Source organism: Bos mutus, chromosome 19 (genome assembly GCF_027580195.1).
Source record: "Bos mutus isolate GX-2022 chromosome 19, NWIPB_WYAK_1.1, whole genome shotgun sequence".
Lineage (NCBI taxonomy): Eukaryota > Metazoa > Chordata > Mammalia > Artiodactyla > Bovidae > Bos > Bos mutus.
Genome location: NC_091635.1, coordinates 20,600,752 through 20,623,075, shown reverse-complemented (window position 1 = coordinate 20,623,075; position 22,324 = coordinate 20,600,752). Strand labels below are relative to the sequence as shown.

At 41.9% G+C, this 22,324-nt stretch overlaps 1 protein-coding gene across 6 annotated transcripts in view; it reads right to left on the bottom strand.

Annotated features, from left to right (window-relative positions):
• ULK2 (unc-51 like autophagy activating kinase 2) overlaps nt 1–22,324 on the bottom strand; it is a 59,329-nt gene that overhangs the window by 23,724 nt on the left and 13,281 nt on the right. For 3 of the 6 annotated variants that reach the window (XM_070389575.1, XM_070389577.1, XM_070389579.1), the window contains 8 exons: nt 21,542–21,715; nt 20,389–20,462; nt 18,676–18,777; nt 17,661–17,719; nt 15,708–15,790; nt 13,949–13,996; nt 13,522–13,610; nt 7,468–7,639 (listed from right to left, as the gene is read on the bottom strand). In XM_070389575.1, coding sequence (XP_070245676.1) covers nt 7,468–7,639; nt 13,522–13,610; nt 13,949–13,996; nt 15,708–15,790; nt 17,661–17,719; nt 18,676–18,777; nt 20,389–20,462; nt 21,542–21,715 — 801 coding nt within the window. The remainder of the gene's footprint in view (nt 1–7,467; nt 7,640–13,521; nt 13,611–13,948; nt 13,997–15,707; nt 15,791–17,660; nt 17,720–18,675; nt 18,778–20,388; nt 20,463–21,541; nt 21,716–22,324) is intronic. The other 3 variants (XM_070389578.1, XM_070389580.1, XM_070389576.1) reach the window with 2 other exon arrangements.

Sequence of the window (22,324 nt, the reverse complement as noted above, 5' to 3'; positions counted from 1 at the left end):
AAGACCAGGAGCTGACTGTGGCTCAGATCATGAACTCCTTATTGCCAAATTCAGACTTAAATTGAAGAAAGTAGGGAAAACCACTAGACCATTTAGGTATGACCTAAATCAAATCCCTTATGATTATACAGTGGAAGTGAGAAATAGATTTAAGGGCCTAGATCTGATAGATAAGAGTGCCTGATGAACTATGGAATGAGGTTCGTGACATTGTACAGGAGACAGGGATCAAGACCATCCCCGTGGAAAAGAAATGCAAAAAAGCAAAATGGCTGTCTGGGGAGGCCTTACAAATAGCTGTGAAAAGAAGAGAAGCGAAAAGCAAAGGAGAAAAGGAAAGATAAAAACATCTGAATGCAGAGTTCCAAAGAATAGCAAGAAGAGATAAGTAAGCCTTCTTCAGCAATCAATGCAAAGAAATAGAGGAAAACAACAGAATGGGAAAGACTAGGGATCTCTTCAAGAAAATCAGAGAGACCAAAGGAACATTTCATGCAAAGATGGGCTCGATAAAGGACAAAAATGGTATGGACCTAACAGAAGCAGAAGATATTAAGAAGAGATGGCAAGAATACACAGAAGAACTATACAAAAAAGATCTTCACGACCCAGATAATCATGATGGTGTGATCACTCACCTAGAGCCAGACATCCTGGAATGTGAAGTCAAGTGGGCCTTAGAAAGCATCACTATGAACAAAGCTAGTGGAGGTGATGGAATTCCAGTTGAGCTATTCCAAATCCTGAACGATGATGCTGTGAAAGTGCTGCACTCAATATGCCAGCAATTTTGGAAAACTCAGCAGTGGCCACAGGACTGGAAAAGGTCAGTTTTCATTCCAATCCCAAAGAAAGGCAATGCCAAAGAATGCTCAAACTACTGCACAATTGCACTCATCTCACACGCTAGTAAAGTAATGCTCAAAATTCTCCAAGCCAGGCTTCAGCAATATGTGAACCGTGAACTTCCTGATGTTCAAGCTGGTTTTAGAAAAGGCAGAGGAACCAGAGATCAAATTGCCAACATCCGCTGGATCATGGAAAAAGCAAGTGAGTTCCAGAAAAGCATCTATTTCTGCTTTATTGACTATGCCAAAGCCTTTGACTGTGTGGATCACAATAAACTGTGGAAAATTCTGAAAGAGATGGGAATACCAGATCACCTAATCTGCCTCTTGAGAAATGTGTATGCAGGTCAGGAAGCAACAGTTAGAACTGGACATGGAACAACAGACTGGTTTCAAATAGTAAAAGGAGTTCGTTCGACAGTTCATATACTGTCACCGTGTTTATTTAACTTATATGCAGAGTACATCATGAGAAACGCTGGACTGGAAGAAACACAAGCTGGAATCAAGATTGCTGGGAGAAATATCAATAACCTCAGATATGCAGATGACACCACCCTTATGGCAGAAAGTGAAGAGGAACTCAAAAGCCTCTTGATGAAAGTGAAGTGGAGAGTGAAAAAGTTGGCTTAAAGCTCAACATTCAGAAAACAAAGATCATGGCATCTGGTCCCATCACTTCATGGCAAATAGATGGGGAAACAGTGGAAACAGTGTCAGACTTTATTTTTCTGGGCTCCAAAATCACTACAGATGGTGACTGCAGCCATGAAATTAAAAGACGCTTACTCCTTGGAAGGAAAGTTATGACCAACCTAGATAGCATATTCAAAAGCAGAGACATTACTTTGCCAACAAAGGTCCATCTAGTCAAGGCTATGGTTTTTCCTGTGGTCATGTATGGATGTGAGAGTTGGACTGTGAAGAAGGCAGAGCGCCGAAGAATTGATGCTTTTGAACTGTGGTGTTGGAGAAGACTCTTGAGAGTCCCTTGGACTGCAAGGAGATCCAATCAGTCCATTCTGCAGGAGATCAGCCCTGGGATTTCTGTGGAAGGAATGATGCTAAAGCTGAAACTCCAGTACTTTGGCCACCTCATGCAAAGAGTTGACTCATTGGAAAAGACTCTGTTGCTGGGAGGGATTGGGGGCAAGAGGAGAAGGGGACGACAGAGGATGAGATGGCTGGATGGCATCACTGACTCGATGGACGTGAGTCTCAGTGAACTCCGGGAGTTGGTGATGGACAGGGAGGCCTGGTGTGCTGCGATTCATGGGGTTGCAAAGAGTCGGACACGACTGAGCAACTGATCTGATCTGATCTGAAGTGTGTTCAGAGATAAAACAGTACATCTTGAAATAAGAATAACAATACTGAGAGGGAGATAAAAAGAAGTTCTAAAAACTGAAAAGATGAGAGCATAATAAGTGAAAAACCCAATAGAAGATTAATGAAATAAAATTCATATTTTATGGCAAGGCACTAGAAATTTAAACAAAAGTTCTCTCTGCTCATTTGGGTCTCCTCCCTTCCTTTTAGTGGGTATTTTGCACCTGCATTAACCAGACCTCCTTAGGAAATAACCTTCCCTCTTAATCTTGTAAGGGGTCATCACAACAACCCACCACTGGCTTTTTACATGCAGGCCTGGATTGTGTAGCTAGCAACATGTCATTTGATGTACAGCCCCCATATAATTGTGCTTTGACCTGTAACAAGTAGAACAGTCCTTATTAACTTTTCATCGATAAGAGAACATTAAGGAAACTTTCCTAAAAGTAGAGCAATACAACAAAAAGATGCAAAATCAGACAAAGAAGGTTAAGAAAATCAGAAGTATGCTCAGGTATGTGTTACATTAGTACTGTTTAAGTTGTACAGACGTTTTAAATGTTTCCTTCAGAGACTTCCAGCTCCTGATTTCACATGTAAGGAGCTTGGAAGTCACCCTTCCATCCTGACAAGTGAAAACTCTTTTTGGCTCTAGAGGAGACAGGAGGACCCTGGGCGAAGAGATGTCCCTAAGACTACAGAAACAGGCAAACACAGAGAGGACTGGCTTCCCTGAGAAGGGACTCATCAACCGAAAAGACTGTGGAAACCAGAGCCAGGGCAGGAACACCTGAGTGAGAACTGACAACTTGCTGGACCCTTGGGGGAGACAGCTCTGAAAGCTGAAAACTTCAGGGAGACGCAGTCATAGGAGGAGCACAGGGCCGTCAGACTGACCTCTGAGAGCCCAGGCCGACTTACCACAGTAAATGTGGAGAAAGATACTTTCCTTCCTGGAGCTGGGGAGGGGGCTTCTGTGGAACAAGGCCAGTCCTCAAGGGACACCTACTAACCCGAGTTCACCAACTGGGGCTGAACTCAGAGCCTCAATGACCTAGAGATGGGGAACCCCCAACTCCAGGCCCCTTCAGCCACCTTGTCCCACCTCAGACAAGAGAAGAAATGTGAAATAGCTCTGAAGTTCACAGACCAAAGGCTCAGGTTCCATCAAAGTGTGTGAAAGTCACTCAGTCATGTCCAATTCTGCACTCCATGAAAGGCAGAGCCTTAACCACAGGGCTGCCTCCTCCTCACCACATCATTAACGACCAAAGCTCTAATGGCCTGTGGACAGTGCTTACCTACCCAACCTCAGCCCTCGATATATCAGATGCAGCTATCTAGACACAAGTACAAGGCATATCAAAGGCAAAAAATACACTCTGAAGTGGCAGAGCATCAGAACCAGACACAGTGGGGATGCTGGGTTTCCCAGACCCGGAATTTAAAACGATGATGATAGGCACTGTGGCCCACCAGATTCCTATGTCCATGGCATTTCCCTGGCAAGAATACTGGAGGGGGCTGACATTTCCTTCTCCGAATGATTAATATACTAAGGGCTCTAATGGAAAAAGCAGACAGCACATAAGAACACATGGGGAATATAAGCAGAGATGGAAATCCTAAGAAAGAACCAAGAAGAAATGCTAGAGATAAAAAACACTGTAACAGGAATGAAGAACGTCTCTGGGAGGCTTATTAGTAGACTGGGCATGTTTGAAGAAAGGATCTCTGAGCCAGAGGATTATTTCAACAAAATCCTTGAAAACCAAAAAATAAAGACTTGGAAGAAAAAAAAAAAAGAACAGAATATCCAAAGTCTGTGGGACAACTACAAAAGGTGTACCATGTACAGAATGGTGATTCCAGAAGGAGAAGAGAGAGAAGACCAGAAGGAACTATCTGAAACAATGAGAATTTCTGCAGATTAATGTCAGTCATCAAGCCCCAGATCCAGGAAGCTCAGAGAACACTTAGCAGGGTAAATGCCCCAAACAATTACACACTGGCGTGTCATTTGCAAATTCTAGGAAATCAAAAATAAAGAAAAAATTCTGAAAGAAGCCAGAGGAGAGAAACACCTACAGAGAAATAAAGATAGAACTGCACAGACTTCTCCAAAACCTCACAAACCAAAAGAGAGTGGAATCAAATACTTAAGGTGTTGAGAGAAATAAACTACCAACTTAGGATTTCATACCCTGCAAAATTATTCTCCAAAATGAAGGAGAAATAAAGACTCTCAAGACAAGCAAAAATTGAGGGGACTTGTTGCTTGATAGATATGCCTTGCAAGAAGTTCTTTAGAAGAAAAATAATATAGATCAGAAAACTGAACCTACACAAAGTAAGGAAGAGCACCAAAGAAGTGAAATAAGTGAAAGTAAAACGAAAACTTTTATTTTGATTATTCTTAACTGATCTAATAGGTAACAGTTTGTTCAACAGCAACGACGTACTTAGTTATGTGTGCTTCCCTCCATGCCCTATGTGTGTGTATGTGTCTGTGTGTGCGTGTGTGTGTGTATGTGTGTATATATGTATATGCTTGTGTATGCTTATATATAAGTGAAATTAATGACAACAAAGATACAGGGAGGAAGGAATTCGGGTTATCTTGTTATTATAAGATACCTACAATATTCATGAATGGTATGGTATATTTCAAAATGGATTAGTTACACATGTATACTGCAAATCTAAGACAAACCAACCACTCAAAAAAATAAAAAAGAAGTATAACTGATATGCCAAGAAAGGAAAGAAAATAGAACCTTAATAAATGGTCAATTAAAACCACAAAAGGCAGAAAAAGAGTAGAAGATAAACAGGAAGGCAGATCAAGGACAACAATAGAAAACAGTAATGAATGTGGTAGGCACTAATCCAGGTATATCATCAATAATCATTTTTAACATCAATGGTTGCACAGGTAAAAGAGGTTTCCAAGAAGACATACGGGTGGCCAACAGGTACATGAAAAGGTGCTCAACGTGGCTAATTATCAGAGAAACGCAAATCAAAACCACAACAAGGTAATCACCTCACGCCAGTCTGAAATGCTCCTATCACAAAGACTACACATCATAACAGAGAAGGCAATGGCAACTCACTCCAGTACTCTTGCCTGGAAAATCCCATGGATGGAGGCCTGGTAGGCTGCAGTCCATGGGGTTGCTAGGAGTCGGATATGACTGAGCGACTTTACTTTCACTTTTCACTTTCATGCACTGGAGAAGGAAATGGCAACCTACTCCAGTGTTCTTGCCTGGAGAATCCCAGGGATGGGGAGCCTGGTGGGCTGCCGTCTATGGGGTCGCACAGAGTCGGACACGACTGAAGCGACTTAGCAGCAGCAGCAGCACACATCATAAATGCTGGAGAGCGTGTGGGAGAAAGGAACCCTCCTACACTCTACACTGTAAAGATCCTGTCACTGAACACATCTTAGAGAATCAACACAATTCGAATCAAAATCCCCAAATGGCTTTTTTGTAGCATTTTCAAGTCAAAATTAAACTACATGGGGGGAAAGGGGTTGAGAATAGCCTGGGTGATTCCACAGAATTCTTGGGTGCCCCCTCACCTTCACCTCTGACCCCATATCACACACACACAATGAAACAAATCCTTTATATAAGCCTGATAGGGCAAGTCTGGGATTGCCTATCAGTGAGGAAAGGACAGAACATTCAATAAATAATCCTGGGGTAACTGATAGAACCCTTATCATCTACACAAATTAGTTCCAGGTAAAGTTAAATATGGAAAAAATAATGAAAATCTCTAGAAGGCACCATGGTACTACTGGGGCAGCATGATAGGACACTGCTGCTAGTGGCTATAGGCTACAACTTGCTTGTACCAACATTTTACAGAGCTGAAGCTGTACATACCTACAGCCACCTGGAGAAAAGTTTGGCACAAGGACATCTGTTACCACACATTCTGAACAGTAAAAACATGGAAATGATCCAAGTCACAATCAGTAGGGAGATGGATAAACTACGGTTCAGTTGTACTACTAATATAAAGTTCATAAGTTAAAATGAACTAGATACATACCTAGCTATATATGTAGATACACATCAAAAATAGGAATAAAAAAGCAAACCATAGAAACAAATATTCTATGTAACATTTACTTAAAACTGTAATATCACAAAAATACTATTTTTCTTAGATACAGGCATATTAGAATTATAATATAAATTAAGAAGAAGAATATATCTCTGGCAAGATTAGAATGAGGCCAGGTGCTCTGGCTGTACCTACAGCACTGTATACCTTTAAAAAGACATCTAAAACATCCATGGCAAAATGGTGACATAAATAAAATTAGCATGGTAGACAATTTGAGTATCTGCTGTATTATTTGGTTTGAAATATTTCACAATTTAAAACTTTTCATTACTTTTTCAGTAGGATAAAACTACCCCACATGATGATTTTTAAAGGCAACTACTCCCAGCTCTCGGTGCTCTGGTCAGAACCTGCCACCTGCTATTACATGCTGTGCATGATTCCCCTACCCCAGCCAAGCAGCCCTAAAGTGTGTCTGGTCTGAGGTCGCAGCCTTCATGACAGCTAGCAAAGGGCTAATGTAAGCAGCTATTAAATATGAATTTGACAAACATCCTGAGACCTCTTGACACAGACTTCTCCAGCTTCCTACATATGCACACAGTCAACCTGATACTAGTCAATCATTAAAGTCTTCAAGTTTCCAGCTCTTCTGATCCTACTCCTCTGCAACCAAACCCTGGTTCCTTCTTTTTTATCTAACTTTTCTTCTCGTAGGTCTCCCAGTGCCCTGCACTACTCCACAGAATCCTGGTTTGGATTCAGGCAGCCTGGATTCTGCTTCCTTTATAAAACATCCTTCCTGTGTGTTTATGAAGCTCATTCCTGAACTCTGGCCAGCATCTCCTGAAGCACAGCCAGACTGTTTATAAGACCCTTTGACTCTCAGATTTTTTCCAAAAGAGGTCTTCCTTTGTATCCTTTCCTTAAATTTAATTTCTCTCATTCTGCTGGCTTTGCCACTCCTTTCTGTTTGGATACAAACAGAATTTGAGGTCATTTCCTGCAAAGTTTTCATCTACCTTCAAAATCCAAGGTTACCGTCACAGGAACGTAAGTATATAGTTCTGGGAATTCCATCAACTAAATAAAATGTCCATCTGGAAAGGTGTCGTACACACAAGAGCGTGACATAAAGGTTAAAAAATGCTAGTCTAGTAAATTCAGAAATACAATGTGTACAAGCAGAAAAGATTCTCACATGAGTGGTCTGACGAGATGTTGTGTGGAACCAAAACAAAGTCATCCGTGTCACAAGAAGAGTTCTTGCTACTAGTACTGGCAGAATCTTTGGACACCTGGAGATAGTTGGGAGGACCCAATGGTGGGGAGGATAAGTTTTCTTCCTGAATATGCTGCATATCTGGAAGGGACTAAAATTAACAACATAAAATTAAAAGTGGCCTCAATAAAATGCAAGTCAGAACAGCCATTAGACTAAGGAATATTTTTTTCATGAAAGTGGCACAGAGTTCAATTCCACTGAAGATTTTAAAAATCTCTTTGGAAAACCTTTCCCTTAGAGATGCACAGTTTAAGGTGTGTTTGCATAACACCGTCTAAAATGTTTCCCAAAAGTGATACTTAAAACACATCACACCTCTTATCATGTGCACAGGTCTGCCTCCCCTGAAAGGTCTGCTCTGAATCTGTACCATGTCCCATCCCCGCTTCAGCTCATGGCCTAGCAAAGCAGATACTCAACACCTGCTTACCTAATGACTAAAACAAAATGTCCAGGGACTTGAATGACATTCTGCACACAGTTTTCAATCTCCAATGAAGAAAAATCATGAAAGGGAAAACAAGAGACTATGTTATACAGAAAAGTAACTAAATCAGTAAGGATAACTGTGTATAAGCACAGGGAATTACTGACACTTCCAGAAAGAAAGATTTAGAAAGCCTTACAGGTGTGGGTGTGTTCCTTTTGTTTTCTTTTTTGTCAGAGGAAGGAGTTGATTTGTGGAAGATAGAATCATAAGGGATTTGCGGAAGATAGGACCGTAAAGGAAGAAAAGCATATGAATATGATGTACAGAACAGTCTTATGGACTCTGTGGGAGAGGGAGAGGGTGGGAAGATTTGGGAGGATGACATTGAAACATGTATAATATCATGAATGAAACGACTCGCCAGTCCAGGTTCGATGTACGATACTGGATGCTTGGGGCTTGTGCACTGGGACAACCCAGAGGCATGGTATGGGGAGGGAGGAGGGAGGAGGGTTCAGGATGGGGATACCTGTGGCAGATTCATTTCAATATTTGGCAAAACCAATACAATATTGTAAAGTTTAAAAATAAAATAAAATTAAAAAAATTTTCTAAAAAAAATAAAGTTAAAAAAAAGAAAAGCATATGAATATATTGAATAGATCCTCGGGCATAAGTAGCTATATACCTCCTGGCACTTGTCTAGTTCAAGGACAGTAGTCACAACCTTAATTGAATATCTTCATCCTACAACAGTCTCCTAAAACAATGAACTTCATAACTTACTGTGTTAGGTCCCCATTACCCTGTTTAACCTTTGTTTCTATTTAAGAAAAATACGACAAAATGCTCTGTAAAGCCCAGTTTTAAACCGCTACTATTCCTTTGACTGTCACTGCACAGTGAAACCAGTCTCAAATCTCCTTATCACTTCTCTGGGTGTGTGTGTGACATACACATGATATAAATTCTCCTTATCACTTTTTGAAGAGCACTTATGCTTCAAGGTTATAAACAGAGTGGAAGCTGGAGGGAGTAACATTACAGAGCACTCACCACGGGCTTGGCATTGAGCTTGGCACTGGGCCCTGTTAAGAGCTCTCCATGTATTATCTAACTCCAGCCCTATTCTGAAATCCATTTCATACATAAACAAACAAAACTCAGAAGAGAGAACAGGTGAGCTGGGCCAGGTTCTAAGCACCTAACTCCACCAATTCTTCCCTGTGCCCTTGCTCCCCAGGCAGGAACTCTCTCAATGTCTCCCTTTGCTATTTATAAAGTTACCTTCATCCACAGCCACCTTGGTGGAAGAGATGCTTCTCGGGTTCAAAGGTCATCTTCCACTAAATCTCTTCCCTCTTCAAGGACCCTATTCAACTCCCCTATGCTTTCCCCTCTGCACACAAACATGTTTAATTTCTTCACATCTCAAATCAATATAACTCTCTCAATTACCATCTTATCTCCCTTCTTCACTTAACAATGTTTCTTGAAATTTCAGTTTTCACTGACTCAAACTCCTCACCTTCAAAGTATCACTTGCTGCTGCTACCACTAAGTCACTTCAGTCGTGTCTGACTCTGTGTGACCCCAAAGATGGCAGCCCACCAGGCTCCTCCGTCCCCGGGATTCTCCAGGCAAGAACACTGGAGTGGGTTGCCATTTCTTTCTCCAATGCATGAAAGTGAAAAGTGAAAGTGAAGTCGCTCAGTCGTGTCCGACTCTTCGCGACCCCATGGACTGTAGCCTACCAGGCTCCTCTGTCCATGGGATTTTCCAGGCAAAAGTACTGGAGTGGGTTGCCATTTCCTTCCCCAAAAGTATCGCTTAACTAACCATAAGCCTCTTTCTGCCTTCAACCCTCCAATGAAACTGCCTTTACTAAGCTTCCCAGTGATTCCACTACTCCTTCAGGTACTGGACTCTGCTTCCCAGACACTGGGCCCCCAGCCCTCCATTCAGGGACCCTGCTCTCTGCTTCCCCTTCTACTTCTCAGTCTCTTGTGCCCCTCTAAGGAGACCGGTGGAGTATGAGTTTCCCCAGTGCCACCCTGGCCTCCAACCCTCACAGTTTATACCCACCTGGGGCCCACTGTCACCTTCCTACACCAACTACCCCTGCAGAGAGCTGACTCCCGGGCTCAGACCTGCCCCTGGGCCTGCACATCACAGTGCATCATCCTTGTGCTCCCCCGCTAAGTGGCTCCATCAACTCACATCACTCAGGGCTCACCGAGACCTTCCTCTTCCTTAGGTCCCAAATTCAAGCAATCTCTAAGCACTGCAGACTCCTCATCTTGCTCTTTCTGGCCCCTTGTCCTCCCCTTTCCTACTGCTGACTTAGTTCAGGCCCTCATTCTCAAAAACAAACAAACAAAGCAAACCCCAAAACAAACCAAAAACAGTGCAATGGTCACAGGCTGTTCTCTTTGCTCTAGGAGAGAGGCCTCTCTTCTGATCTTCCATCCAATTACCTACCTGCTTACAGAGGAATTTATTTGCTAAAACACACAGTGGATCAGGTCACCCTCCACTGAAAGCCACTCAAATGGCTCAGCGCACACAGCCTGCTCTGCTTGTAGCCCAGATTCTGCCAGGATGCAGACTGCCCCACTCTGGCTCCACTCGCTCCACCGCCCCCAGCACATCACCTTGTTCTCTGTACCCTCAGGCTGGGCCGTGAGAGGAGCCTGTCCCATAGTGCTTCCTGCAACGCCAGAGGGTTCAGCTCTGTACAGGGCGGTGGCCATCAGTTATAGCTGGCTATGAACATGTGACATGTGGCCAGGGAGACTACCGAGTTGAATCTGCAATTCACTTAATTCTAACAAACGTACGTGGCCACAGTGGGCTACAGACTGCTGCAACAGGTCATGGTTCCACGGGATTCCTCTGCTTACATTACCACTCTTACAAATTCAAAACTCAGCTCAATGTCTCTGCCGAGGGTCTCTGCAAGCTCTCAGTCTGATTTCATGGTCTCATCCCCAGTCCCACAGGCAACAAGAGGAGCCATCTACCTCCCACAGGCTGCTCCACCGGCCTCTCCTCCACACAACCAAACCCAGAGCTGCTCAACAAAGGGACCTGCCCTGTCACTGGTATCAACCAAAACTTCACACAAAGTGGGCATTAAATACGTATAATTAAAAGAGTAGATATTCAGGAGGTATTATCTACATAGCATTTAGCCTATAGCCAGTATCAGATCTAACAGAATTATTTGAATTTTTTTGTTACACAGTTTTTGTTTTTTACCTTTCAAAGACTTCTCTGGAGTAAAATAGCAGCTGGGTATTTTGGGAGAATGTAAAGAACAGACTGTCACACAGGCATGCCTGCCTGCATCCCCCTCAGTACAGGAGTCTAGCCCAGCCCCAGGAGGGAAGGAGCGCAAGCAGGATGTCACCTCACTGTTGCAGATTATGTTGACGCAAGGCCTATCAGATCACTCCACTTTCTAATCTCTAATTGGAAATTATACAGAAACATTCCTGCTCTCCTTTTATTTCCAGATATGTTATTTTCACTTCAAGCATGAGCTCTTCATAAAGGCCTTCTAAAAAAGGTTTTTCCACCAAAGTTCTGGGGATTCCCAGGTAGTGCTAGTGGTAAAGAACCCACCTGCTAATGCAGGAGACATAAGAAACTCAATCCATGGGTTCAATGTAGGAGACATAAGAGACTCAACCCCTGGGTCAGGAAGATCCCTGGAGGAAGGCATGGTAACCCACTCCAGCATCCTTGCCTGGAGAATCCCATGGACAGAAGAGCCTGGCAGGCTACAGTCCATAGGGCTGCAAAAAGTCAGACATGACTGAAGCGACTTGGCAAGCACATACAAAGTTCTGAGCATCTATAATAACTACGCCTCCCCTGCCCGCCACATCCTCTCCCTGCTCCTATGAGCAATGGTATGCTCTTCCAGCAGCCCAAGCACTCCTCTTTTGCTCTCCCTTTCAACACGTCTCATCCAACAAAAAACCCAACATGTGTTGTCCTGTCAAAGCACTTTCCCACTTGCATTCCCCTGGTGACCCCTTCTCTGTCTCCTCCCATGGTTGTCCAGCCACCCCAGAGGCCTCCCCATACCCAGGTCCTCCCCTGCCCTCCCCTCTCCAGCACACACTGTGCTCTCCACACCGCTTGTCACCTTGCATCACGTACATGCTCCATCACGGCAGCTACAGTCATCATGTACCCACCACATACTGCCACCCACCCTGCAACCAGAGGGTAACCAGGCCTATGTTACAGATGAGGAGCTGACCTTCCCAGCAGGTTACAGGGGCAAGGGGCAGGGCCAGACACAGTCTGCAGTCTCTCCCTGACAGTGCACTTCCTCAAACTCTTCCCACTCATTCCATATTCAGTGTTTTTCTTTATTCCAGACTGAAACAGGAAATATACTACACTTTTTTTCCCTCTTAGTCTTTAAATCCACGGGAATATAACGTAAGTCTTCTTAGCCCTCTGCCTTTCTATTTGGTCTGAGTTGGCAGGCTGTGCAGAAGGGCTTTGTCAGTGTTAGGGCTCAGTCATGTGCCATAGGCTGCTCCAGCCTCTGCCTTCACCAGGGGCCATAGGGTCTCCCTGGAAAACAGGAATAACAGCACCTCCCACTGCCTGAGTATTACCATGTGCCGAGCAGTGCGGTCAGTGCTTTTCCTCTTTATCCTTAAAAATGCCATGAAGCATGTAACTTATGCTCACTTTACTCAGACTCAAAGAGACTGAGTCACCTGTCGCAGGCAACATGGTGAGTCACGAATGTGGACATATCCAAGCCCAGACTCTTGAGCAGCAGGCTGCTAACCCCCAGCCAGCTTCCTGTGCAGCTCCCCAGCCCCACTGCCAGCAGAAGTCAAGAAATGCGTGTCTGCAAGCCAATCTGAAAAATGCCCATAGAGGCTGACACAATGGCCTCTGGACTTTGACTTGTGAAAAGTTTCAAGGTCACAACTCTCTCAGACAGCAAGAGAGATGTGGGGGAAAGTCCAGGAAAGCACAGAAGAGGGAAAGACCTGGAGGAGCAAAGCAGGAGGAAGGCGTTCTCAGGACCAGGAAGAAGCACTGAGTCTGGAGGGAGGGAGCTGCAGGGGAGCAGCTCACAGGGCCTGTTGCCATGATGACAGGGTCTCAGGCCCAAAGGGCACTCCTCTACCACTGGAGTTCTGTGTGCACTAACTCTCCAGACTGATGTTTATGACGTTCATAAAATAAATACAAAGCTACCTATCTACCTGTCACAGTGAAACCCTTCCCAACCTTACTGAGCATGAAAAGGTGAGAGCACTGTGTTCCTGGTTCAGAGGAAGGCAGCCCTGAGAGGTACTGTGTTCTGCTGAAGTGTGCACATCTAGGTAGGGGCAGATTCCAAACTGGGATCTTCAGCAACAAGTCTCCCTGCTCAGGCCTCAGCCGCGCTAGGGAACTCCATACATAAAGAGAACACCCATAACATATCTGCAGCTCTGTCTGTGAGCAGATGCACTAGCACAGACCCTACAGTCACTTCTAAGAACCCCAGGACTTACTGGTGGAGACACGAAACGACAGGACGGAGAGCTGCCGTAGGAGCCTCCAGAGGCAGAGCCGGCATACATGGGCACCGGGACTGGGCAGGCTGGGGAGAAACACCAGGGGAAGAGAGGCTACTGAGTGTAATTATGTGAGTCGTCCACTAAAAAACCCACAACTGCCACAGCTTCATGTTGACCAGAAATTCACATCCACATACTCCCATGGATGACACTAACAACACAGCAATTACTGAACTATTTCAACTTGGATGTAGAAGGAAAAACAGAACTGTAACTAAATAAACACAACTATAGGTATTTAAGAAAAGCCCAATGAAATCTTGAGAAGCACATAAAAGATTAATTTCGTGATATCAAATACTAATTTTTCCTTATGGTTGCATTTACTTGTTTAGTAAAAATGTAAAAAGTGGGTACTCACATTTTTTTGCTGGAACTTGCTCAAGGAAAGGATGGCTGAAAAATGCTTCTGTAATGAAAATGAGAATGCAACCTTTAAACTGACGTTGATTTTGGCAGACAGGTTGATCTTGTCAATGTAGTCAACATAGTACCCTTGAAATCATATATAATTATTACTGTTGTTTAGTTGCTAAGTCATGTCCAACTCTCTTTTGCAACCCCATAGACCCCGCCAGGCTCCTCTTTCCATGAGATTTCTCAGGCAAGAACACTGGGGTGGATTGCCATTTCCTTCTCCAGGGGATCTTCCCAACCCAGGTATAGAACGCAGGTCTCCCATATTAGCAGGCAGATTCTTTACCACTGAGCCACCAAGGAAGCTCGTAATTATTATTACCTTCTTTATACAAACACAATTTCCTTTCAATGTAACAGCATGTTATTTTTGTAAATCATCTATAAAAATCATCAAATTGTAAGTAGTTCTCAATCAATGAAAATTTAAAAGTAATGGCTGTGAATTCTCCAAATGCCCATTACTAACACAGTACCACCAAGATGACTAAAGTGGATCTGTCCTCTTGCATGGCTGTCTTCAAGTAGACGACAACACAGAACCGCAGCCAGGCCCTCGTTAAGCACATGTGAACTACGGCTGTCAACTGTCCTGACAAGAAGTCTTAGGCAGCTCATTTGTAAATTCCATCCTTCTATCCCAGAAGAAGTATTCCTACAGCTGGTTTCACGTTTTTAAAAAAGCTATTAATTTGATTTAGTTCCTTCAGCTATTCACCAAGGATAAAACCTACACAGTAAGCCTGCTAATTAGATAAAGATAAATAGGTAGGTAAGTACATGAAAGTTTATTATTTTACTCTCTTTTCCTGTATGTATAATTTATTTCATTATTTCTTTAAAAGCCCACAAAGACCATCTCATTTATCATTAGGTCTCCAAATTATGTGCTACTAAATAGCACAGAGTGGACAAGGAGAATAGCACAGCATGGAAATTTGCCGGATTAATACAAGATCAGGAGTGAGATTAACTCAGATTTAGTCTAAATGACCTTACTCTCTGAAGCACTCAGTTCATGGCCTCAGTAGAAAGTAGTTCTAACAATTTCTGTATAGGGAGTAAGATGAAATAATCTGGATATATCTTTTCTGAAACTTCTATAAAAACTGAAATTAAACTTTAGATCATGCAATTGGTAAATATTTCTATCTTTAAAAGAAAGAAATTAAATGGACATTGCCCAGTAACCATGAGAAAAATGGGCCAATAATGAAATGACATACAGGATAATAGTTTGTAAATTATTGATTGTATTAAATATTTGTTATTCTTTCCATACATTTACAAAATATGTAAAAAGGAAAAACACAGAGATAGAAAGAAAAGTAAAAATGAATTTCATTTTCCTCTGAAACCTCTACAGTATCTTAAAAAAATAGTTTTTCATGTGGTTGCCAAGAGGAGAAAGGAGGGTAAGGAGGGACTGGGAGTTGGGGATTAGCAGATGTGAACTACTATATATAGAATGGATAAACAATAAGGTCCTACTGTATAACAGGGAAATATATTCAACAACCTGTGATAAACCATAATGAAAAAGAATATATATGTGTGTATAAGAGAATCACTTGGCTGTACATCAGATACTAAAAAACACCGTATATCAACAATACTTCAATAAAACATAAATTAAGAAAAAAAAAACTTTTCAAAATACACAAAATTAGAAACCAGATACAAAATTTGAAAATATTACTTACCAAAGTCCATTCTATCTTTTTGGTTTCTCTGAAGCAAACCCAAAAGAAGATTAGCCAAATAAGGTGATGTTTCTCTGGGAATGCTGCAGGGGAGGGGAAAAAAAAAACACTAAAGTGGTGAGTTTATATACATTAACTACACAACTTTTGCTTTCATTATGGTAAATGAAAATGTATATGCAGTTTCACAAATACCACATTTTATACCAAGACAACCATGATAAAGCCTCATTCCTTAAAAGAGAAACAACCCACTAAGCAGCTGCCTCTGAGAAGCAGCATCAGTCTGGGAAGACTCTTGTCTTGAGATTCTTACTGCCTTTGTCAGAACATCTGCAGGACAAAGCCTCTCAGAAGCACAGCCACCTTGAGTTTTAACACAACTTCAACCTGGCACCGAGAGTTGCTACAGAGTTCTCTGTTAAACAAAGAGCAACCTCCAATTCTGCCTGGAAAAGGGTAGAGCTTAAATAAATACAAATGTCTGCAAACAAATGCTATACATAAGTTAAAAATAGCCACAGAACAATTTGCAAAGTAACTTGTACTGAACTATATGTGTGCAGAAGCACCAGTAAGAACCAGACATGGAACAAAAGACTGGTTCAAAATTGGGAAAGGAATACGACAAGGTTGTATATCATCACCTTCCTTATTTAACTAATACACAGAGAACATCACACGAAATGCTGGGCTGGATGAATCACAAGCTGGAATTAAGATTGTCGGTAAAGCTATCAATATGCAGATGACATCACTCTAATGGCAGAAAGTGAAGAGGAACTAAACAGCCTCTTGATGAAGGTGAAAGAGGAGAGTGAAAAAGCTGACTTGAAACTCAACATTCAAAAAATTAAGTTCATGGCTTCACTTCATGGCAAATAGAAGGGGAAAAAGTGGAAAACAGTAGCAGACTTTATTTTCTTGGGCTCCAAAATCACCATGGACAGTGCATTAAATTTCACTGCAGCCATGAAATTAAAAGACACTTGCTCCTTGGGAAAAAAGCTATGACAAACCCGGACAGCCTATTAAAGAGTAAAGGTATCATTTTGCCAACAAAATTCTGTATGATCAAAGCTATGGTTTTTCCAGTAGTCATGGTACGAATGTGAGAGTTGTACCATAAAAAAGTCTGAGCACTGAAGAATTGATGCTTTTGAATTGTGGTGCTGGAGAAGACTCCTGAGACTCCCTTGGACAGCAGCAAGATCAAACCAGTTAATCTTAAAGGAAATCAACCTTGAATATTCATTGGAAGGACTGATGTTAAGCTAAAGCTCAAATACTTTGGCCACCTGATGTGAAGACCCAACTTATTGGAAAAGACCCTGATGCTGGGAAAGACTGAAGGCAAAAGCAGAAGAAGGTGGCAGAGGATGAAATGGTTAGATAGTATCACCAAGTCAATGGACATGAATTTGAGCAAACTCCGGATGATAGGGGAGGACAGGGAAGCCTGGTATACTGCAGTCCATGGAGTCACAAACAGTCAGATACAACTTAGCAACTGAACAACAGAATATATACACATAAATAAGCAGTCAAACATGTAAAGAGAACTCACACCAAAAATATTTCTAAAGAAAAAAAATTTCAAAAGGTACACAGCAAACTCTTGTTCTCCGTAAGAGCAGGGGAAGCCCAGCCACTTTCTGCTTTACACCCATCTATTCTGTTTGCATTTCCCTCCCTTCTCTCAAAAAAACACACATAACTTCTATAGGTTTTTATTCTGAATAAACTTAACATTTTAAAAAGAAAGAAAATGGCACAGCACATGGGCATGCATGATGCTCTAGTAGCTTTCTAATTTCCTGTTAAAATGAATGCTCTCTTTACTGCTAACTGGAAAAAAGATGCAATAATGGAAAAACATACATAAAACACACAGAATTCAGATAAATAACACAGTATTGACAAAGTAAAACCCAGTGTAATCAAGACACATACCTAGGCATTAAGTTCCTGTTTTTTTCATAAAACATCCTTAGGTCTTGAGGACTATTAGCCTGTTAAAAAAAAGAAGAAGAAAATGGTTTAATTTCCTAAAAAACCAAGTGCAAAAACTCCAAATTACATGATGGATGCTCATATTCTTGCAATAGAATAGAGACTGAATTTGAAAGCCATGGACTCCTGAGGGAGCCATCGATGGGCACAAGGAACTTCTAACACCTCTGACACTGTACAGATTCTGCACATCTGGGCATAATGTATTTTTCTGAGGTCAGATTCTCAGAGAGGCCTGAGGCTCAGAAGAGTGACTACTCTGGAGGTTACATGGCCCATCCAACAGGTGTGCTGTGTGAAGTCAGGTGCAACGTACCTTCAAGGGAGTCAAGCCAGAGAACTAAGAAAGTGCTCCTTTCCAGCCTCTCCAGAACACAACACAGCAGCCTCCCTGTAAGAGCTGCTGAATTACTGAAGTTGCCTCTGCCTTTGAACCAGGCTAGGAAATCAAGTGTTCAACCTGCTGTGTCACTGACTTTTAATGCCATCTTGGGCAAATTATTTCTCTCTGTTTTAGTTCTCAAATTTAAAAAACTGTCTCTGTAACTGGCCAATATGAACTCAAGAAGAATCATTGTGATCATATGCTAGAAGAGCTCTTTCTGACAGAATGTTAAGGGAGAGGCAGACCTACCTAAGATAAATTGTGTAAAACCTAAACAATGACCTCTCCTCCAGGAGAGGCAGGAGGAGAGCTGTTACCCATTTTCCCAGACCTGCCCCCGCCCTCACACGGATTCCCAGACCCCAAATCCAGGCTAAGCAGGAAGCGCTAATATCACCATTCACACCTATTTCCCACAGGGTTGTAAGCCTGAGCTGGAGAACGTAGTATTACCTAGTATTAACCCCTACACTGTTCAAGGGCCAACCGCATTCCCCATTTTATAAGTCAAAGGCAACTGCAAAATGAAAAGAGCCTCGAACTAAGTATACCTGAAAAGAGTCACGGTACCTGAAAAGGTGGCTTTCCAACGAGGCACTGATATATCACTGTCCCGATGCTCCACAAGTCGGCCTTGGCATCATAATGTTGAGACATGATAACCTCAGGAGCCTGGGGAGAAAGCAATTCAAGAGACGTGCATAATGTCAGTTACATAATTGACCTGCATGTGTTAACTGGAGAAGATCACACTCCTAACAAAACTACAACAATAAAAACAACACACTGTGATACTGCCCTAATCAAATGATACTGCAACCAATATAGACCCACATTCTTACACTAAGGTTTACTGGCAAGTCCCAAAAACAACACTGGAGGAAAAGCAGCAGGTTGCAGAAAGAAAATATTTCTATATAATAGTATGGACACATAAAATACACAAAGAGCATTAAAATAGTAACAAAGAGTACACCCCAATCCCAGGACCAGGGTTACTTCTGGGATGGGAGAGTAGGAGAGTGAGAAGGGCGGGTTACAGAAGGTACATGAACCACTTTCGAAATATATCATTTCCTCTAAAAGAAGACCAAGGTGAACACGGTAAAATGTTAACTGTCCAATGCGGATGGTAGGCACACAAATGTTTGCTACATTAGTCCTATTTCCGCCACTTAAAACTCTAAAATAGCAGAAAATCTATTAGGCAAAACATAATAAAAACAGTCTTAAAAGCAAACAAAAAGTCTCTGATACTTCGTTACAGCTGTTTTCTCCCCTCTCATTAGATGTTGCTTTCTAAAACTACCATCAATCAAGGCAAGCATTGACTGGAAATGCTAAATACACTGAATGACAATGACATTTTATTTTCTAGGCATAACATTTTTATTTATTGTTCCTAGTAAACTTCTTACTGGGTCAACTTCCTTTAATAATCAGCCCAAGTACTCTCTCTATCCTCAAGGCTGTAAGTTCAAAACTGAACTGATTTCACACTCGAGAAGTGCAAAGTAGCATTTAATTATATTAAATTATAAGATTTACTATATAAGCAGTAAGGTTATGATCAAGAAAAAGTAAACCTAACACAAAATTTTTTTGAACTTTGAGTACTAGTTCCCTTGATCTCAAAGTTGATTTTACATTAGAAGAAACCCTAACTGAACATAAACCTATTTTAAATTCAAACTGAATTAGGTTCATTTACTTCACAGGATTCTGAAGCTCCAGAATCAAGGTGTTTCCAGGCTTACCACCTCACATTAGTTCAGAAGTGTCACAGCCTTACCCTATTAGACCTGACAGTAACCACAGGAGAGGATAAAGAAGAAAAGTAAGATTTTTCAGCTGTTACATGTGACATGAATGGGAAACATTTCTATAGTATAGGGATCCTGTCAAAAGAGACAACATGCAAAGGATGACTACAACCTATAGGTGAAGATATGCCCCAAAAGATTTTTTTAAGTATTCCTAAAATTACACATCATGTATAGCATGACCATACTTCATCAATTTTTATTTCTAATTTAATCTAATAGAAGATTTCTACCATAACTAATCATGTTAAAAAAATAAATGCCAATGGGCAAAGATGACTTTTATAGTCCACTAGGCTAAAGCGAAAGACGTGTGTATTACAGCATTTCAGTAATATAATTAACATTTGTAAATACTAAAAACTCAGACTATGATAAAAATCACATCTTAGTTGGAAACAAGCTTTATACTTAAATCCCAATGCTTCCTGCTGTAAACACAAAGGATGCAAACACTCACCATGTACATTGGGGACCCACATAGTGTGGCAGCCATCATGTTACTATGCAAGTAACGAGCAAAACCAAAATCAGCTGTTTCACAAAATAAAAGGGAGAAAGTCAAATGATACCTTTGCCCACACTTAACACAGACCATGATTCTTTAAGTTACAAGCAGGCACAAAAGAACTATGAGAAACTAAAGCTTATTGACTTAGACTGTCCACCAAAGAAAGAAGTGGCCACCTCACTTTCAACAAGTTAAATAATGGTAGTAGCCACCAATGGCACAGGTCGCTGCTCTGCCAGTTTTGTAACCCAGAAGGGAGTTCCTCGCTTTGCAAGAGAAAATGCCAATAATAGTAAATGATTCATTAATAAAGCTCTCATTAAAATATCAACACCAGGTACAGAGTTTCAGCTGTTTTCATCCTCCTCCAGATACCAGATGTAACCTATATAATAACAGACATTTCTTAAAATACTGGTAAAAAATTGTTTTTCCAACAACCATGAGAACAGCTTTAAAAAAAAATCTAGCATTACCAAGTGCTTCAAATAATCCTGAGAGTGCTAAAGTGTTAGTCTCTCAGTCGTGTCCAACTCTTAGTGACCCCATAGACTGTACAGCCCGCCAGGCTCCTTTATCCATGGGATTCTCCAAGCAAGAATACTGGAGTGGGTAGCCATTTCCTTCACCAGGGGATCTTCGCCACCCAGGGACCGAACCCAGGTCTCCCACACTGCAGGTAGATTCTTTACCATCTGAGCCATGTCTGCCTTGAGTGAGCTAAAAAAAAAAAAACCTTCCAAATAAGAAGCCTGAACTAAATGGTCTCTCAGATCCCTTAGGTTAAAATCCCATGAGCTGTAAAGAATCAGGGTATTAATTTGCTGCCAGCAACGCAGTGTGTTAGCTTCCATCTGATGAAGAGAAGCATCTCCTGCTGAGATTCCTACTCGGAGCCCTGGTGCAGGCCCATCAGCCCTTTCTGAAATTTAGCACCTGCTGCCAACAATGTAAAGCATTCCCACATCCAAATGGACTTCAGTGAACAGAACAAAAATCTCAAAAGTGTCTCAACAAAATTCATCATTCTCACTGAACTAAAATTACCTAAGAATATTGAGTCTCAAAAGTGTTCTTTGAGTGAAACAACATAGCCACATACCTATTTTGATACGAATACCACTGACACTGGACTTCTTGCGACTGGCGTAGGACAGCAGGATGTTCTGGGGCTTGAGGTCCCTGTGGATGATGCCCTTGCTGTGCAGGATGCGCATGGCAGCTGCGATCTGATGCAGAAACACTCTGATGGTGTCCTCGCTGAGCGTGCCCTTAGCTGGGAGAAAAGGCATTCCATAAACACTTAAGCCTACAAAACCAAGTCTCATCTGTGGGAGTAAGGAATGGGAATTCACTTTTTCTCATTGTTTTTACTCTAACAATTTAAGTCTATGAAGAGGTATCAAATATCTCAAAAATTTTAATCAACTTATTGTAAAGAGAACTGATTTATGTTTATATCTTCTATTCTCATCAGCGATCCTTTATGGTTTTCTTTTCCCACTTTTACTGGGAAGAATGAGCATGACAACAGATGCTTAGCAAATGCGAGTTTCCTCCACAAGCCAAAAATAAGTCCCCTTCACATCAAGTACTTGGGATAAATGTCCATATTTAACCCCAAACACTACCTGAGTACAAATTAAAAACACGTGATATGCTTGGCTGGCGAGACTAAGGCATTACCTCCAACTGGACCTGTCAGGGGGCCGAGGCCCACACCTGTCTCCTTTTCACCTCCCAGAGGCACCTCTCCTAACCAAAGACACCTGTAAGAAGCTGCGTCTTCACTGCTACCAAGAGGTGGTGGGGACACGACTGGAGAGTCATCGCTATCCAGCAAACAGCCACGCCCACACATGCACACCAGAGCATGGCTGGATGT